Genomic DNA, 18,115 nt, shown 5'->3' on the forward strand with positions numbered 1-18,115 from the left:
GATTAACACCATAATATGAGAATCTCAGCATAAATATTAAATACTTTCCATCAGCATTTTTATTACCACCTTGTTGTATGACTTGTATCTATCAAATTATTTGTTCCTATTTTGGCATGCAAGTTTTGATAAAGATTTTTTCTTTTTTGATCCCTTAGCTAATACCTGCTTTTGAAGTAATATGCTGTTATGGGTGCCACTTAAACAAATCTAATGCTTTCCTCATCATGGCATAAATTACTGTGTTGAATAACAGCAATGACATCACACAACTTTTATCGGTTTCTTGTTTGAATGGGAAACTCCACAGAAAGTTCACTTTGAATGTGTACACAGTTACTGGGTCCACTGTATGTCACTTGGTAGAGGCTGATATTTTTTGTGAGTGTATTGTTTGCTTTGCTTGTAGTGCTTTTGTAATGCTAGCCAGTCAAAATTGCTTGGTACTATGCCAGTTACAAAAAATGAAATGGCCCAAACACCCACTGCCTGATGTTTTTTCCCAAGCTGACCACCCTGGTTGAGTACTGACACTTTATGTTTTAGAACCCTACTCTGATGTTAAAAGCAGTAAATCAGAAAAAGCATGTTTCCTTAAAACATAAAATGAAACTTTTATTTCCTGATAAATAAAAATAAAAATTGAAAACAAAAAGTAAATGTTTCTGAGCACAGAAATATGTTTTTCTGAACTGGATGACTTGATCGTGATCGTAGCAAAGAATCGCTAGGAGATGATCACCAAAATACAGCAGTATAACCAGACCCAAAACACCAATTTGAGCACCAAGGTGAAATGAAAACAGGACTCAAAACCGGAATACCAAAAACTATGGTAGACATTTCTTTCAGCTCATGTTTGTTGATTGAATCCATATCACGAACAAAGGAGATCATGTTGTTGCGCTGTAATTTATCATCTTGCATCTTGATTACATCTTGCCTGAAGAAGGGGCCTGAGTTGCCTCGAAAGCTTGCATATTGTAATCTTTTTAGTTAGCCAGTAAAAGGTGTCATTTTGCTTGGCTTTTCTGTACATTCATAATGGCTAACACGGTACAACACCCTAGTACAGTACTTCAGCTTGCATCAGAAAGGTGACCCCTAGCAACTAGGCCAATCCCTTAGCAACCATTGTCTACCCATTGCAACTTTTAAAATGGTGATGTGAAGCAGTTGAAAATTTAAATTAAATAAAATGTAAATTTCTCAAACAAAGAAAAAAAATTTGAACTCCTAAATAAAAATAAACTTCTAAAAATAAACTTTTAAAATATATTTTGTCGTAAATTAAAAAAGCAACATTCAAAGCACAAAAAGTATCTAAATAGTTGCAGACAGGTTTCCCAATCCTCAACACTTTGAAGTCAATGAATAGAGTGACAGATTGCTTGACACATTGGATTAGTTCTTCTTTGAGCTGAATGATGATGAAAATTTGGTTGTAAAATCCCAGTTTGGATGGAATTCATCCTGCACATCTCCTGTTGTTTTGTTGTTGGATCTGTAAATGTGATTGGTTAATTCTTATGTAGACCTTCCCAGCAATCAAAAGGAAGCTTTTGCCTTAGTAATTCTCCCCATCTGTCTGAATTTATCCAACTGAGGTCAATGATTTCTTCTCTTACAGGGCATACTGCAATAATATTTCTTCAGCTATAGTTTTCTTACTTACTTTATTTTATGTATCAATGTTATTTCTTTCTATTTTATTGTGTTATCTGTGATACCTTTATCATGAAGTTTATAGGGTTAAGGGGCTACTTATGGGGTGCTTTTTATTATGAAGTTTTTATGGGGATGTGCACTGTCTAATTACCGGAATCTGAGTACTGAATTTCGTTTCTGCATGTGGATGTTGGAATAACAATAAATGGTCCTTGATCATAAGAATGTGCTCACAGTTCCAGATTAGTTTTAGCAGTAAATGCTGTCACACAAGCAGGGTACTTTAGCTGTCCATTCCAGGTGCTTTGCCATTTTTCAATAGCTTCTTTGCTGCTTTCTTTTTATCCATAGTTGGTTTGACATGCATGGTCTAATTTGTCTGGCATTTCTATGAGTGACAGGTGAGGTTGTGCTTCCTGTGGTTTTTTATCTTTGGTTGCGCTAAGTGGAGAATCACACAAAACTCACATTAGCTTTGTGTATGTTTCTATCTGAGAGTGCCATTAAACTTGTGGAGCTGTTTTCAACACTGTTCCAATAAGCTTCACAGTCAGCTTCTTTGTCATTTTGCATTCTCTTGGTTGAGTTATCTGTATTGCACATAGTTAACAAGATTTGCTTGTGTTGGTCTCTTTAGCCCAAGAACTCATTGGAAATCCACACCTGCATTCTGTAACAAATGACTTTAGGTAATTTTTTAACTCATTCAGAAATTACTTTCAAGACGTGCTTTCTTCTGTGTCCACATCAGGCTGTGGCAGACTGGCGAATTGCTTCACCTTACTTGGAAATTAGTGTCATTCTTGTCTCACTGATAGAACTGCCTGGTATTTTCTACATTATAGATGAAGTTGAACTTTTATGAGGACAAAATAGTGGATGGAACCACAGTTTTTGACACTTATCACATACACATATTTGATTGATGATCAGAAATGAGAATTGATATATGGTCTAAAACTAATGTCTTTGCCATTTGGAAAACACTACTCCAACTAATGTTTCTGTATATGGCAGAAGAGGTTGTTTCACAAATGATAACAGTCTGGTACCATTATCGTAGGCTTTGCCAATTCCAAATTTTTCAAGAACTAAACAGGTCTTCTCCACACCCACATGGACATTGAAGTCTCAAGTGTTTTCTTCCTTGGCATGGATTTCAATGTGTTTTCCAGTTGTGCAAAGAAGTCGTCTTTGGCATTGTCTGAACTAGGCGTGGAAGGTTATATATAGAAAACACATAATTTGCTCTGTACCTTCAAGCATCAGAAGCTGGGAGGCTTTAAGAGAGGAGGATGGGTTTTGAGCACATCTTCAGGTGTCTTATTGTCCAATGTGAGGATGATGCCTTGTGTGTGTTTTTAACAGTCAGAGGTGAATAATGTAATTACTTTGTTGCTGTCAGGTATTTGTATGGTCTTTATCCCTAATTCAGTTAGCCTCAATTTAGATAGAACAACCACTGAAATTTGGTTTTGTTAAAAATTTTAATACAGAGGCTTCTTTTTGAGCAATATAGTGTCCTGTGCAATTGTTCAATGTGGCTATTCGGATCTCTGATTTTGGTGAAATAATCTCATTTTTATCTGCATTTTAGTTTTGTATCTTAGACACATTGGAAAATTGTCCACTTCCCACAAGTACAATAGGTTCAGTTGTCTGTCATTGTGGGTGCATCAGCTACCCTGGATAGTATTTGCAAATGAGTTTTATTCATTTACCATGGATGCAGTCCCTTGGCAGGGGCCAGCCCTCCACTTTGATCTGGCCTTGGGACAGACTTTACTTTACTACTGGCTATTAGTTGGTTAAAGACTAAAAGGTGTATGAATGAACATGCATCATTTTGCAGTAAAGGTTACTTTTTTCTTGTCCACGTTGTTCATTATGAATTAGTGTATGGTGTATACATGAATGATTTTGATAGCCTGGCAAACTAGTTCAGGACTGAATCCTTCCTTGTACCTGATGCAGTTGAGATAAGCAAAAGGCATTGAACCACTACATTTTGATAGTTGCAATCCCATTTTGTATTGTTAAAGTGAAATAGGCTTGCACATGGATGATTTTAATATTTCTTTATCACTGTGAATTTTATAACATGCACTGAAAGTACTGAAATACTATAGTCTCCACAGATACTGCATATTGAATATTGTAAGTGTTTCATATGCAAAGCAGCATAATTTAAAAACTTACACAATGCTTTCTGATGCCAGCTGTATAATCAGATCATCCTTTGACCCCTACATCACCATGGGAATTTAATAGGCCTACAGAGTTACATATTTAGGAACAATTTCAGAGAAATAAATAGTTGAGTTTTTATATATTGTACTGTGTAGCTGTACTGGAAGCAGAACAGAGGCCAACCTTAGAAAGGCACCCTTCCATCAGGTAATATGTTAAGATGCACATATTTACTTGCTCATATTGGTCCAGATTAAATGTGATAGTCATGTTTGTTAGCAACTCTAAAATAGCCTGATGGAAATAAGAGTGAGTATATGCTCTGTGGTAGATTGGGACATTTATATAGAGGTGTCAGACATACAGTAGGTGCCTTAAGCCATTGTAGGATTTGAAATGTAGTATGAGCGGATGTTACATCACTAATACACTAATTTCGAAAAAAAATTTGTTTAGCTGAATTATCATGATGTACAATGTCTTATTTTAATGAGTAGTATTATAGCTGTGTGGTTCATAGCCTGCATTTGAAATGAAACTTTCTGAATTATTTAATGATGTACTTTGGTTTTTCAATTTCACTTTTCACTGATGATATATACTGTAGAGTTTCCCCTCTCTCACTGGCTGCTTGTAAAAATTCATTGAGTTATCTCTTGGCTTGATCAAATATTGATATTCAAATCCAGAATCCCTGTGATGTTTATTTTATGCACATGATTAAAACAAAACTAATGAGTTTATATTTGCCATCACTTATTCCTTATATGGTTCTTTGTTTGGCAAAAAAGGCTTGATAATAAATGAAGTGCAACCCTACCAGCTGGTTCTTCGTCTTCTGGGCAAGTGCTTTTTTTTTTTTTTTGATAAAATATTCAGATCCCTAAAGCAGATGTTAGAGTCGGCTTCCTGTTTGCTTTCACAGTTCTTATTTAGGGTTGCTCTTGGCGATTCGCTTTTGTAAACTGCCTAAGCAAATCATTCATCCTTCTATTGGCAGTGGAGATTTGCAATAGAAAAGTTAATTTTGTTCGACAGTAGTAATTTTGAACTGTTAATTTAGAAGCAGATATGGTTAAGTCAGTAATGGAGCTCTATAAAAGGTTATTGGATTTTTCATTATACCTGACACAGGTATATATAATAATGGTAAATTCAGTTTATTCTACTCATTGCATGTGTCTGTCTGCTATTGATTTTATTAACTGAGGTTGATTATGGAGTGTGCTAAACATCTGGGTCAAAGTGAGACTTTTCTGCAGACAGATTTAACCATATTATTGTGTTATCTTTATCCACCCAGTGTTTAGTTTTTTAATTTGTTCATACAGCTCAGACTCTGGGTAGCCAATGCCTATTTCGGCAGCACTAGGCACAAGGCTTAAAGCAATCCTAAACATTGAGGACACACTCAAACTTACACCCATACTTAGCCTGACATGCTTGTCTTTGGGATATGAGAGGAACCATCTATACAGACACACACGGAGGGCATGTAAATCCAATACAAATAGTTCATGGGAGTTTACTAGTCGTTCCTAATGTCACTTTTATATATTTTTTATATGTTTTTTTATATATTATAGTCTTTCTTTAAATGGTCTATCATGTTTCTCATTCATGTTAGTGGCAGAAGGGCTATGTGACTTAATTAACTAGCATCACATTTAAATGTGTGCTACCATATGTTAACTCCAATCGATAACTGAACCACAACTGTCACTACAGTATGTGATTTTCACACACTGCAGAATTTTTGAACATGGAAAAAGAAAATTAAAATAGAGATGAGGTGTCATATGCTCCTTGTGTTTTACCAGAAGGCAATACTGTTGGAGACAGATCCAGAAAGTAACTGTTCACCAGACAACTACTACTATCGCATTTTTTGTATTTGCAAATTCCTAATTGATCCTTTGTATAAAATTGAAATAAGAAACCCATTGTATATCTTTGGTTCAAGGTTTTCAACAAGCAGTTATTTGTAGAATTCAGTCTGGTGGCCCTTATGTTATTCTGTATAAATCACTGAATATCATTACAGCTTTCTCGATGTCGCTTACTAAACCAATGTTATCTTTTTGGTGTTGTACACATTTTTTTTTCTAAGACAAAGAGAAAAAAAGACATTTGTGTCGATTTAAGTTAGCTTGTGATTCTTAGAGAACAACGTTAATCAAGCTTTTCTTGAAGGCCAGAAGATGGCTTATTGTCCCAGGAGATTCAACAGGCTCTTGCAACATGCTTTTATAAGTGTGGTCCCTTTGGCAATTAATAATATTTACAAGGACATCACAGCATTTAATGACTTCATTTGCCTTGGCTTTATAAGCATGCATCTCTTAGATATACACTCTGGAGACGTCTTTGCATTGATTTTGATGAATGCTGGTGTCACAAGAATATCAAATAGCTCTGTGAGATGTTGACAGGATGAGGACGAAAAGAAGGCTATTTTACTGTATGTTTTTTCTTAATTCAATACTTGTTAGCCTTTTTTATTAGTAGTGTTTGTTTTTGTACATTTAAGTTGCAGTCTAATGTGGTGACTACTTTTTCTGGCTTTCTTTATCCTAAACTCTACATCATAACATTTGCAAAACTGGATGACTAATAAAGGCTAATCCGTATTTTACCAGCACTCGCAATGCCTTTTCTTTCGGGGATTGTCAAAAAAAAAAACAGCTCCATATCTGCATAATTGCCTGTCACAGTGATTCTTTTACATTTTCTTTGTAAGCTTTTTTCCTCTTTAATTTTTGCATACAGTAAAGTTGAATCTCTAAAGGGATTCAGCGATCAGTTTCCACCCATCCTCCATACAGAGACAGCCTTGCCTCCTCATTTTCAATAGTTTTTGCTCATAAAATGAGTCCGCATTATACTGATTAATTCTAGTGTAAAAATGTTAACACCTAATGATGTTCTAAAATATAAACTTCACTTTTTGGTTTCTCAATTTTCACTGATTATTCAGACTGATAGGATCCTTAAACACGTTTGGTTCAGAGTAAAATGGTTACAGTTATTAAACAGAAATAGTGCTAATTTATTTAGAAATGCCAAAGCTTACTGTTGTATGTAAAGTCCAGTTCAGGTTTGTATAATTAACTAAAGACAAACAAAAGTAAATTTTAACTGTCTATCTCAATATTCATTTTGAAGAACTGTGTGATAGATATCTTGAAATTGTCTGAGAACTACATTGTATGCACTTGAAATTTTAAATAAAGTCATAAAATCAAAATCATTAAAGGAAGAATAAAAATAAACACTTGGCAACCTGACTTTAATAGTGGTCCGGAATTTCTACCAAGCAAGATTTATTCTACAATAGTGCTGATGTGTTGTTTGGCTAAATGTCTTTTGACGATGTTAACCCTTTTTTTAGGACAAATTTAGCAGGATTTTAAAAGGTACCATACTAGTCCAGGAAGAATTGTCTGTGTCTTATATTGTGGCTTTGATATCTTGGTAAATAACGTTATGTGCTTTGGGACACAATTAAACTAGTATTATAATAAGCTCCTTGCTCACAAAGTGATGTCTGTACACAATGAATTAATCCTTGGGTAGTTAAAGAGGTTAGTAAGTACACTTATAAAACCTTGACATGTATTGGTGATTGGTTGTTTATCTAAGGTAGCTACGGGCTAGTAAGCCTAAAATGAATTATAGTTAATTTGATGGAAATATTAGTGAACAGTCAACAGGGGTTCATAAAGAGAAGATTGTGTTTCACTAATGCAACAAAAGAATATAGTCAAAGAGATACCTATGATATTATTTATCTTGATTTTCAGAAAGCTTTTAATAAGGTTGTACATAAAGGCTTTTGATGTTGGCTGGTGGTGCCAAACAGGCTTAAACACATTAAGCAAAGAGTTATAGTGTGAGGAATGTTTTCAGAACTGAGAGATAACAAAAGAGGAGTCCCTCAGGGATCAGTGCTTGGACTATTACTCTTTCTAGTATATATAATTTGGATAACATCATAAATAATAAGATGGTTAAGTCTGCAGATGATACCAAACTAAGTAGAAGGGGAAATAATCTAGAATCTGCTGAATAATTAGCATTGAACTTTGACAGATTTTTTGACTTGGGCAGATTTGTTACAAATTAAATTTTACATATGTAAATGGGTCCTGGGGTGGGTTGGAAAATGGATGGATGGATATGTAAATTGAAAGTGTAACACATAGTAAAAATTTTAGATTAAAATACACAATGGTAAGTTGAAAACTTGAAAGTACATCTTATAATTTTGTAGTGGGCTTTTTGTAGTGGACTCCTCACTACTGTACATTTAGACAGTATACAGAAGCGATTAAGAACATTATAATTCAAGAGAGATTATAATTAGGCTTTATAATACACTAGTGAGGCCTCATCTGGAGTACAGTATGCAGGTTTGGTCTAGATATTACAAAAAAGACACAGCATTGCTAGAGGGCATCCAGCAAAGGAGTGACTGGATTAAGTACAGGTCTGTGAGGACAAACCACAGTAGTGCAGTAGTAAACCTTTTTTAGTTTAATGGTACAATTTACAAAAATATTCATTTTTCTTCACACAGAGAATTACAGACACAAGGAATAAGTTACCAAGTAGGATTCAGTATCATTTTGGAGAAATAAATGCATATGGTTAGTGAACTTTACTGTGCTGAATGGTCTGTTCTCATCAAAATTGTTGTAATTTTCTGAATGGATTAATTCTGGAGCACATTTACTGGATTGTGTTAATAGTATATTGTTGTGCTACTCTGGTCTAGTTAATGGAGAACTTTGTGTGAGACTACATCTACAAGAACAGTTGGTGCTTTACTGTAATACAGCAGCAGCAGCAGCAGATTTATTTTGCAGCAAAGAAGAGCTAAATGTACAGTATACTTACAACTATTTCAGGAACAAACTTGACTGGTGTCTAGTTTAAAATAGGTGTCAAGGAAAATGCTAAGTATTATTTTGGTTATATAAGTTACAGTTTTTCATTATAGAAATCTATTTCAAAAAATTAACCTTAAGATTAATTTATAATGATGTGTTTTCCACAGACTCTTTAAAAACCTGTTTATTCTGGCTTCTCTCACGGAGACTATGCACATCTCCTGGCCTGTTGCTGATAAAAACTACCGGTAGTAGTTGCTCTCTCTCTCTGTTTGCCAGAAGGCTATTAGAGGAGGGAGTGTAGAAATTTAAAGGCAGGCGGAAAGCATTTGTGCATGGTCCAGCTGAATGACTTTGATTACTTGTGTCTGGCATAACAACGGGCATTTATAAAATATTCTCATTGTGTACTTTTGCTAATATTCATATTTTAATTTGCATATACAATATACAACATACTTTAAAAAGACTTTAAAGAAGGCATGTTTAATATAATATTCCAGAGAGTTAGGACCACCTCTAGTTTACATATCTTTATAATTGGTCTACAGGGGCTATCCTATCTGCTTGTACATCATACCATCTTGGCACACTCGGATAATAAAAACTACTGTTTCACTGTATTGTTTATTGACTGTAACTCAGTATTTTTACTCTGTTACATCATCAAAGTCCAGGCTCCTAGACATGAGATTTAGTGTCACTGTCAGTATATTTTGAACTTCTTAACTGTCAGACCCCAGCTTTTGTTGGTTGACAGTCACTTCTTAAACACTACCACTTCACATGGTGATATGCTGAGCCCTCTGGTATGCTCTTTATTCACATATTGTGGCGTGAGATCACTTAGCTCAATTCCATCATATTTTCTTAAGACTCCATCATTATAGTCATGATTACTGACAATGATGAGACGGCTTGCAGAGAAGAGGTTTGATTTCTGACATGGCAGTGCCAGGAAAACAGTCTTTTCCAATGGCAACAAAATTAAGGAACCCTCTTATAGACTTAGGTAAGCAGGAGGTAGACCATGCTTTATTCTGCTATTGAGTGGGTGCTTAGGAGAGGGCCACCAGCTTTAAATATCTTGGAATGACCAACTGATTACTTGAAGTGTGCACAGCGCATATCTGCTATCATCAAGGAAGTTCACTAATACCACAGGTCATAAAGTTAGTCAACAGCTAATCATACTGACAACTATTTGTGTTTCTTCCATTTAATGTATAATGTTCCATTAATTGTCTGTTGTTTATATTATACTGTTGTAACTAGTTCTGAAAGTAGAAATGTTAATCTTCTGTGTACACCTGGCAGATTTAATCATATAATTAGAAGTATTAGTTTATGGAAAGTGTTATCAGAAAAGCTTATAAATCTTTTCAGCAATGTTTGATTATTCTTCTAAAGTGCAATTTTGCTTTCTTCTTAATAGTTGGATCACATTTTACATCCTCCTGTATCCTTGCGCAAGTCTAGCAACCCTGAGGTGTCTTATGGTTCAGGAAAGGCTTTAAAATTCAAACGCCAGCTCAGTGAAGATGGAAAGCAATATAGAAGAGGAAGTCTTGGTGGAGCTCTGACAGGTATGTCCTGAGGAAATGTGTCTCACCCACAGATTTCCATAAATTGCCGTTGGAGCTTTTGTCATGATCTGTTGCTCTTTTCATTTGTATGTGAAGTACTGTATTTTCCCCCCTTTTATTCACATCACTTTTGCAAGATTCCAATTCCAGATACTTGCCTCTAGGTAGCATTTTGATTCATCAAAAATGGAGATTGTATATGTTCTTTTTAAAGACAAATTATTGTGCTGGTGTCCTAGTGTGCTTGCAGGCCTAATTTTGAGTAATGTATGCATTTATGAAAATAAAAAATACATACTCATTCCATTTCTATTAAGTAAAAGAAAAGTCTGTAGTGTCTTTCTGAGCTAACATCTACAGTACATTTACATTAACATCTAACATGTTTTTTACTTGTTATTAGTAGATGATGTGCTACAACCATTGTATGCTATTTCAATTTTAACATAACTGATGTCTTTCAATTAAGGATGCATTTCAACTTCTCTTCCTCTCAATAATCATCTATACAGATGTTTATGAAACATTTATTCTATAGCAGGGACACAGAGCATCCGAGTCTATCATTTTAGCAGCAACTATAAGTCATGATCCAACTGTCACTTATACTATCAAAGTGAAGACTTGCCAGTTAAGCTAACCTGAATGTCACTGAGTTTAAAATGAAGTAATTGGAGTAAGTCAGTGTGAATACATTTGAAAGAAATAAACTCTCCTTGAAGAATTACTGAGAACTCTACTTTCTGAAGACGTTACCAGGAAACTGTAAAGGTTGTGCCATTGTGCACCCACATTTAAAAAACGTTATCTTCATTTTGTCATAGGTTGGAGTAGATTTGTTTTCATGCACACCCTTTTAAGGCCAAATAACACATAAGAGGGCTGAAAGCTGCAAATTCAGAAATCAGTTATTTAATCATTATTTTTACTGGAACAAATAGTATGCATAGAATCTCTACCATTGTTCTGTTTAGGTTAAAAAAATGGTACTGCTGGGAAAGCACCATTTGTAGTCTACACTTTTTTACAAAATGAGCCATATATCACAGTATATTAAAACATACATTGAGGCATTTTGTTTTTTTTCATATTCTTACACAGTGTTCCTGTTCTTTAATTGTTCACAATATTTGTACCTTTTACCCACTTCATATAATAACAGTCTTTATGGAGTCGCTCAGTTTCTTTCTACTGTATGATATTGTTTTAGTGTGTAGTAGCCAGCGGTTCACTATTTTCTGGTTTGACTTTATAAGCTTTTCTGTAAATGTACAGTTTTGTTTTTTATGGTATTCTATTGCAGTACTGTGTACTGTTTCTTTCAGTGCTAATACTGACATTGTTGATGAGAAATGAAAGTATTTTAATCATGTTATAATGTGAGATTTCCATTTTTGTTGGTTATATATTTTTGCATTACTAATTGGAAATGAAAAATCATATGTGTTTTCTTTATACTGAAAAGTTTGCTAAATGTTGTGGACAAATTTATTGAATTACACACAAAACTGATTTTTTTTTTATTTGTTATATCTGTGTATGGTACAGAAAAGAACAAATACATAATGTCATATTTTTCCTATTTGTAGGCAAGTATCTGTTGCCTTATGCTTCAGCTCAGCAGTCATGGCAGAGTTCTTCAGAGACTTCCAACTTGGTACGCATGCGTTCTCAAACTCTTGGTCAATCCGCACCTTCTCTCACTGCAAGCTTGGTGAGTCAAAAAGAGACTTTCTATAGTACCTTCTTTGTATTCCTCTCATTTTTCTAAAATATTTTAAAGTGGGTACAAATATTCTTTTAAGCATTTGTCAGCTTCTTGTTTTATTTGCCAGTGGGCTTGATTAGAGTTTACATTCAATCTGTCTAGAAATAGTGGATATATCATCTCTATCACAAAATATTTCTCCGAGTGTGATATCATGTAACTGTGGATAGACATTTATGGTAATTCTGAAGGTTGGGGGGCTGCTTCTGGTTCCAAAAAATTTCTTGGACAAACTCCAACTAACGCCTGTTCTATATATTGTACACTTCAGATAAGCTGTAGTTATTGCTATATATTCTCATTAAACTTTGTAAAAAATGGTTTTCATCATTTTACTGTAGCTGCCTTGTTAATGTTAAAATACAGTCATTCTCATCTAATTTATTCCTGCAGTAAAGGGCAGCTTTCTTTTTGTCAAAGGTTCATAGGACTAACTTGGGTACCTTACAAGTATTACGGCATGTGGGTCCATTGATTAGTATCATTATGGATAGTGACATTTATTTATTTATTTATTTATTGCAATTGATGTATCCATATCCAGTACTTAAATCAGGAGGAGAACTGAAAATTTAATAAGGTTTTACAGCTACAAGGAATATAAAGGAATTGTTAAGCTGTTATGGTAAGGCATACTTGTATTTTAGTCATTAAAGGAAATTATTTCAGTTATTGCATGTAAAAGTACCATCTACATGATATGTGTAAATAGCTGACAACAGCTGTACAGTTTTTATGTGTTTGATTTTATTATAAAAGGTTTGAAGTTTGCTGTTATTAAATAGTGTGTTGGGTGTATAGCTTTGTAAAGTTTTTATTTAAATTTGTGCATGTGTGCATTATGCTTTCTTCCTTGGTTACTGGCATGCAACTCATGCTTTGAAAGCCTCCAATGGAGGTTTTCAATCATATATCACATTTTGCTCTTGACAGTTGCTTCAGCTGCTTCATTATCTGTAAAGTGAATGTCCTTCATTAGTCTTCCTACGACCTTGACTCCCTCTTCCACATTCCTAATCCATTTTGTTATGATGCATGTCCACTTTAAATATGAACAGCAACAGTGATAAGAATTACCAGTTTCTCACTTTCTCAGATTATCAAATACCTCATAATAAGGAGAGTTACTAAGCACATTGTTCCATTTTATATTTTTGGGTTCTGTAGCAATGCCAGGCTAAAAAAAAGCTTAATACCTTGTCAGATAGTGCTGTAACACAAACCTGCATAGAGTCAAATAATAAAGACATCCAAATTAATATTAGCCTGCTCAAATAAAGTATTATACTATATTAACTTGGTTTGCCATGCTTAAAACCTTAACACATAATTTATCCAGTTTTTGCTTTGTATGCTGCTTTGAAATTTAATGCTGTTTTAATCATATACAGTAGATCCTTTTGATAATAGATTTTAAATAAAATGAAGTTAAGTATTTAATACATTTTTTTTATCATGACACTAGAGGGTTGTGACATATTGCATGCTGATTGGACATGCAAGTGAGAATTTCACTGTAACATGTATGTGACACACCTGTAATATTCATATCCATGTAGTATTACAGCTAAGGGCTACTTCGCAAACTAAGAAAGAAGACATACATAACTGAATAAATACAAACAGTACTTCTAGACATGATGGATATTTTTATTTTTACAGCTCCCAGTTAAACAGAATAAGACACTTTCCACGGTTAACAGTGGAATAAACGCCTAGTAGGCTAATAAATGTCTACTGTCCATCCCTAGCTGTTAGAGGGAAGTCCTGTTACTTGTAATATTCTATTTAAAACTACCTCTCATTTCTTTCCTTTACAACAACTTATCTATTTCTCCAGTTCTCATTTATGCTCCTTCAGGACTATAATATGTAGTGTTCACCAGCTCTTTAAACTTTCTGGCTATACTGACTTCCTGCTACCATTGGCAATCCTTTTGGGATTTGTGCTGAGTGATACACTTTGGTCATTTCCTGAAAGGGAAAAAACAGAACTGACAGGCACCCACATTTCCTGAGTTTTCTTTTTATTGAATTCCCTTTTACTACCAACACTTTTGAATGCGAAAAACTGGTAGTAAACTGTGTTGAAAATAAAAAGTATTTCACTGTTAAATTAGCATTTTAAGAGTAGTGATGGTTTGAAGGTTGTAACGGAAATGAAAATGACAACAGTCTGTGAATGGGCAAGCTAGTCAAAATGACCAACACACTCTAGATCCTTAGTAGGTCCAAAAGAAGTGTTGCTTTTTCCTTGCCAATCCACCGTTGATATAGTGTTGGTATTGTTTGAACTCTTCCCAAAACTGTTTTGCTACCCCACTACACTAAGATGAAATTTCAAATAGTAGCATTTATTTTTAGTTCAGATAGTACATTGTCTTAACTGAAACTGTACTTTTACGATAAGTGTTCAAGAAAATATAGATTATAAGGTATATACAAGGGTGTTAGGGGGTTTTACTCTCAAAAAACAATAATTATTATACAGAAAGTCTTTGAGAGTGTAATTTATGGCTGTACTCTTAAAACAAATACAAAACATATAAAAGACAAGTGAAAAAACTACAAGCTAACTTCAGTAGAACTTGTCTATCTTCGAGTGTGATGGAAAAGAAAATAGTAAACATTTATAGGCTGGTAATGATTCAGTAGTTATTGCTTCTAAATTTGGTAGAATTCAGATATTGTAAAGAAATATGTAGTAGCAAATTTTAATGTTGTAAATAATTTATAATACATGTGTCAGCAGGGTATCTGATCCTTGCTTCCAAGTCTTTGAAGACCATTGCATAATTCTGTCGCATCACCACATTGGATAATCTGCATTTGTTTACATTCAGCAGGCCACATGTTTGAAGTACATATAGTATATATGTACATTATAGAAGGTAATCAATTAAAGGATTGGAATTGAATGATATGGATTTTTTAAGTATAAATAAAATCACAAATAACCCAGATAAATGAAACTTGCAAGTACATGTTTAACAAAGAATCTCAGATTATTACACAATCTGTGTGTTATGAAAGTGCAAAAACCTGAACTTCCATATTTTATAGCAGCAGATTTAGTAAATGTTTTCACTCTTAGTGAAGTGCATAATCTGACAGAGTGCAACACTATTATTATTATTAGTTTCTAGCAAATTTAGGCAATTTAAGTGCAACATTGTAAGGCAATGACAGTGGCTTTAACATCATTTAAATATATCTCTCATGTCAGGTTTAAAATTTGGTGCAAAGTCCTCTAACATCAAGTGATTAAGTAATTTAAAAACCAGCAAGAGAAACTTTTAAGGTTGTATGTCCAACTTATATTGTGTTCCACAGCGTGTGTGCCAGAGTTAGTCATTTGTCTGGATTGTTTGCAAAATTGCATAGGTAGTTATCTATATATATAAAAATGGAATGGGTGGGTCGTCGGGTGGGCCTTTTTTTCATTCCGTCGTTTTTTCGACGTTTTGAAAATGTAGAATGATTATTTGATTTTTTTGTTTTTATTTGATCGTGTCTATGTAGCCGCCGTCGTAATAAAGTATCGCTAAAATCGTCATTTATCGTAATTTATTTTTGACGTATAACGTCGCCGTCGTCGAGGTCAGTGATACCAGTGCAAAAAATCTGCTTACGGTTGAAAGACACGCCCTACTCACTGGACAGTTAAAAACACCAATCAAACTAACGATGACATCAAGTATTACCCAATCAAAAGTAGGAAAGGAGGCATCTTCATAAAATGCGTGTGGGATGATTTGCATGAGACGCTGCTTTAAAAAAAAAATGATAATCAAAACGGGACGAGCAATTTCATTCTCAAATGCGGCACGATTCCGTATTTTAAAGGACGGGTGGCAACCCTACAGTGCCAGGTAACCACCCATACAATCACATTGTGATTCAGACTAGGAATGCAATGAATGTAATTACCCTGATCTACATACAAGGCGAAAGTCTTGCAACATTCAAAGATGATGGTTTGGGATAAGTACACCATACAACATAAAAGAGCTTATGAAGCCTTGAACCGAAAAAAGCAACATCTCAGAGATCGTAAAAAAAAAAATAGGAGCTAATGTCGTTTTACTCGCTGTAGATTTTAGTCAAACATTACCAGTTATTTCACGAGGGAGACCAGCACATCAACTCAACGCGTGTTTAAAATCAATGCTTCTCCCACGCTCGGTTATATGTCGCGTGTTCTCGGGTAGGTGCACCAAAAAATTTATACATTTAAGCATGTAATGGGCAAACAAAAAATGAGGTATACCCGAAGGCACAGCAGTAGTACTTAATGTAACTTTACTTCTTAAATGTTAATGTTTTACTGTTTAATAATTTATACGCTTCTTATATGTTGTTCAAATTCTTTTATCAAAATACCACTGACAGCGCAATGCACGATAACATCGAGTGAATACACCATACGCATCCGCCCACGGCTGCCCTGCTGTGCGCAGATAGGACTTGATTGTACAATAAAATAAAATAAAGATAAAAAGACTAAAACAATCATCACCCATAAAGCGGATAGTAGACGTGACGTACTATATGTGTACCACATTTCAAGTGTATAGGTGCAACGGTTTGCGAGCTACAGGTCATTTAAAATCCTGGACAGACACACAAATTGCCACGGTAGCAAATTACAGAAGAAGATTTTACTGTTTAATAATTTATATTTATATGAAACGAGCTGTATATACCCGGCGTTGCCCGGGGCAGAAGTAACGTAATCGGTCAAACACTTACATATATACCAAAGTAAACCTAATCGGTCAAACAGTTACATATATCAAAAAACCGAACCAAATCGGACAAACAGCTTCATATATACAGAAGCGAACCTAATCGGACAAACAGCTAATCTATATACATAAGCAAACCTAATTGGTCAAACAGTTACATAAATACAAAAGCAAACCTAATCGATGAAACAGCTTCATATATACAGAAGCGAACCTAATTGGTCAAACAGTTATGCATGTGCAGAATAATTTTACAAAGATTATGCGTGTTAACAATCATTAAAAAGAAAAGATTGAGGAACTCTTCTTCTATATGTGATGAAGCTGGATAAAGATGACTTGACGAAGACGTAGGTGGCATAGATTGGTTTTTCTAAAACAGAAGAAAAAAATGAGTATCTATTTTTATTTTAAATTAGAATGAAAATGAGAACCTTGATTAGAGATAGATTATCCGTATTAAAATATGTGCATGAATAAACTTTTGCTAACTCTCTAGCAAAAGTTTATTCATACAAATTGGCATGGGATGGCTTTGTGAAAAAGTAAAAATTAGATAAAAATAAATTGACAATGCGTACTTCGATTTGACTGAGATTATCTGTAATGATGAAAAAAAAGTTTAGTATGTTTTTTTTTCCATACGGGAAGGATGTAAAACCTTACATAGGCACCCTTCAGCCCATACTGAAGGGTAGTGTCAGATTCTTACTGACTAAAAAACACCCTTTTTATTCCACAGCTACCCCAAAAACCACTATTAGGCATTACTTTGGGGTGGCAGTAGTTTAGTTATGAAACAGCTGGGTCCTGAAAAAAATCTGTCTTATTAGTGGCTTCATCACATATAGAAGAACAGTTCCTCAATCTTTTCTTTTTAATGATTGTTAACACGCATAATGTTTGTAAAATCATTCTGCACATGCATAACTGTTTGTCCGATTAGGTTCGCTTCTGTATATATGAAGCTGTTTGATCGATTAGGTTCGGTTTTTTTATATATGTAACTGTTTGACCGATTAGGTTTACTTTGGTATATATGTAAGTGTTTGACCGATTACGTTACTTCTGCCCCGGGCAACGCCGGGTATATACAGCTCGTTTATGTATAGTTGTACATGAAAATCACTTTATAGACTTACGATTAATTTCCTATATAAGAAAATGATTAATTTGTTAGTTTGGCCACAGTTTTTCTTAACAACACTACTCTTTTAATGTGAATTTCATATAAGTTAACATATTTTCCAGAAGAATAGAAGA

General features: G+C 34.4%; 1 protein-coding gene across 1 annotated transcript in view; it reads left to right on the top strand.

Annotated features, from left to right (window-relative positions):
• Positions 1 to 18,115, top strand: part of mast4 (microtubule associated serine/threonine kinase family member 4) — a 491,113-nt gene that overhangs the window by 90,228 nt on the left and 382,770 nt on the right. Inside the window, exons 2-3 of the mRNA XM_028805493.2 lie at positions 10,186 to 10,336; positions 11,926 to 12,050. Coding sequence (XP_028661326.2) covers positions 10,186 to 10,336; positions 11,926 to 12,050 — 276 coding nt within the window. The remainder of the gene's footprint in view (positions 1 to 10,185; positions 10,337 to 11,925; positions 12,051 to 18,115) is intronic.

Source organism: Erpetoichthys calabaricus, chromosome 7 (assembly GCF_900747795.2).
Source record: "Erpetoichthys calabaricus chromosome 7, fErpCal1.3, whole genome shotgun sequence".
Lineage (NCBI taxonomy): Eukaryota > Metazoa > Chordata > Cladistia > Polypteriformes > Polypteridae > Erpetoichthys > Erpetoichthys calabaricus.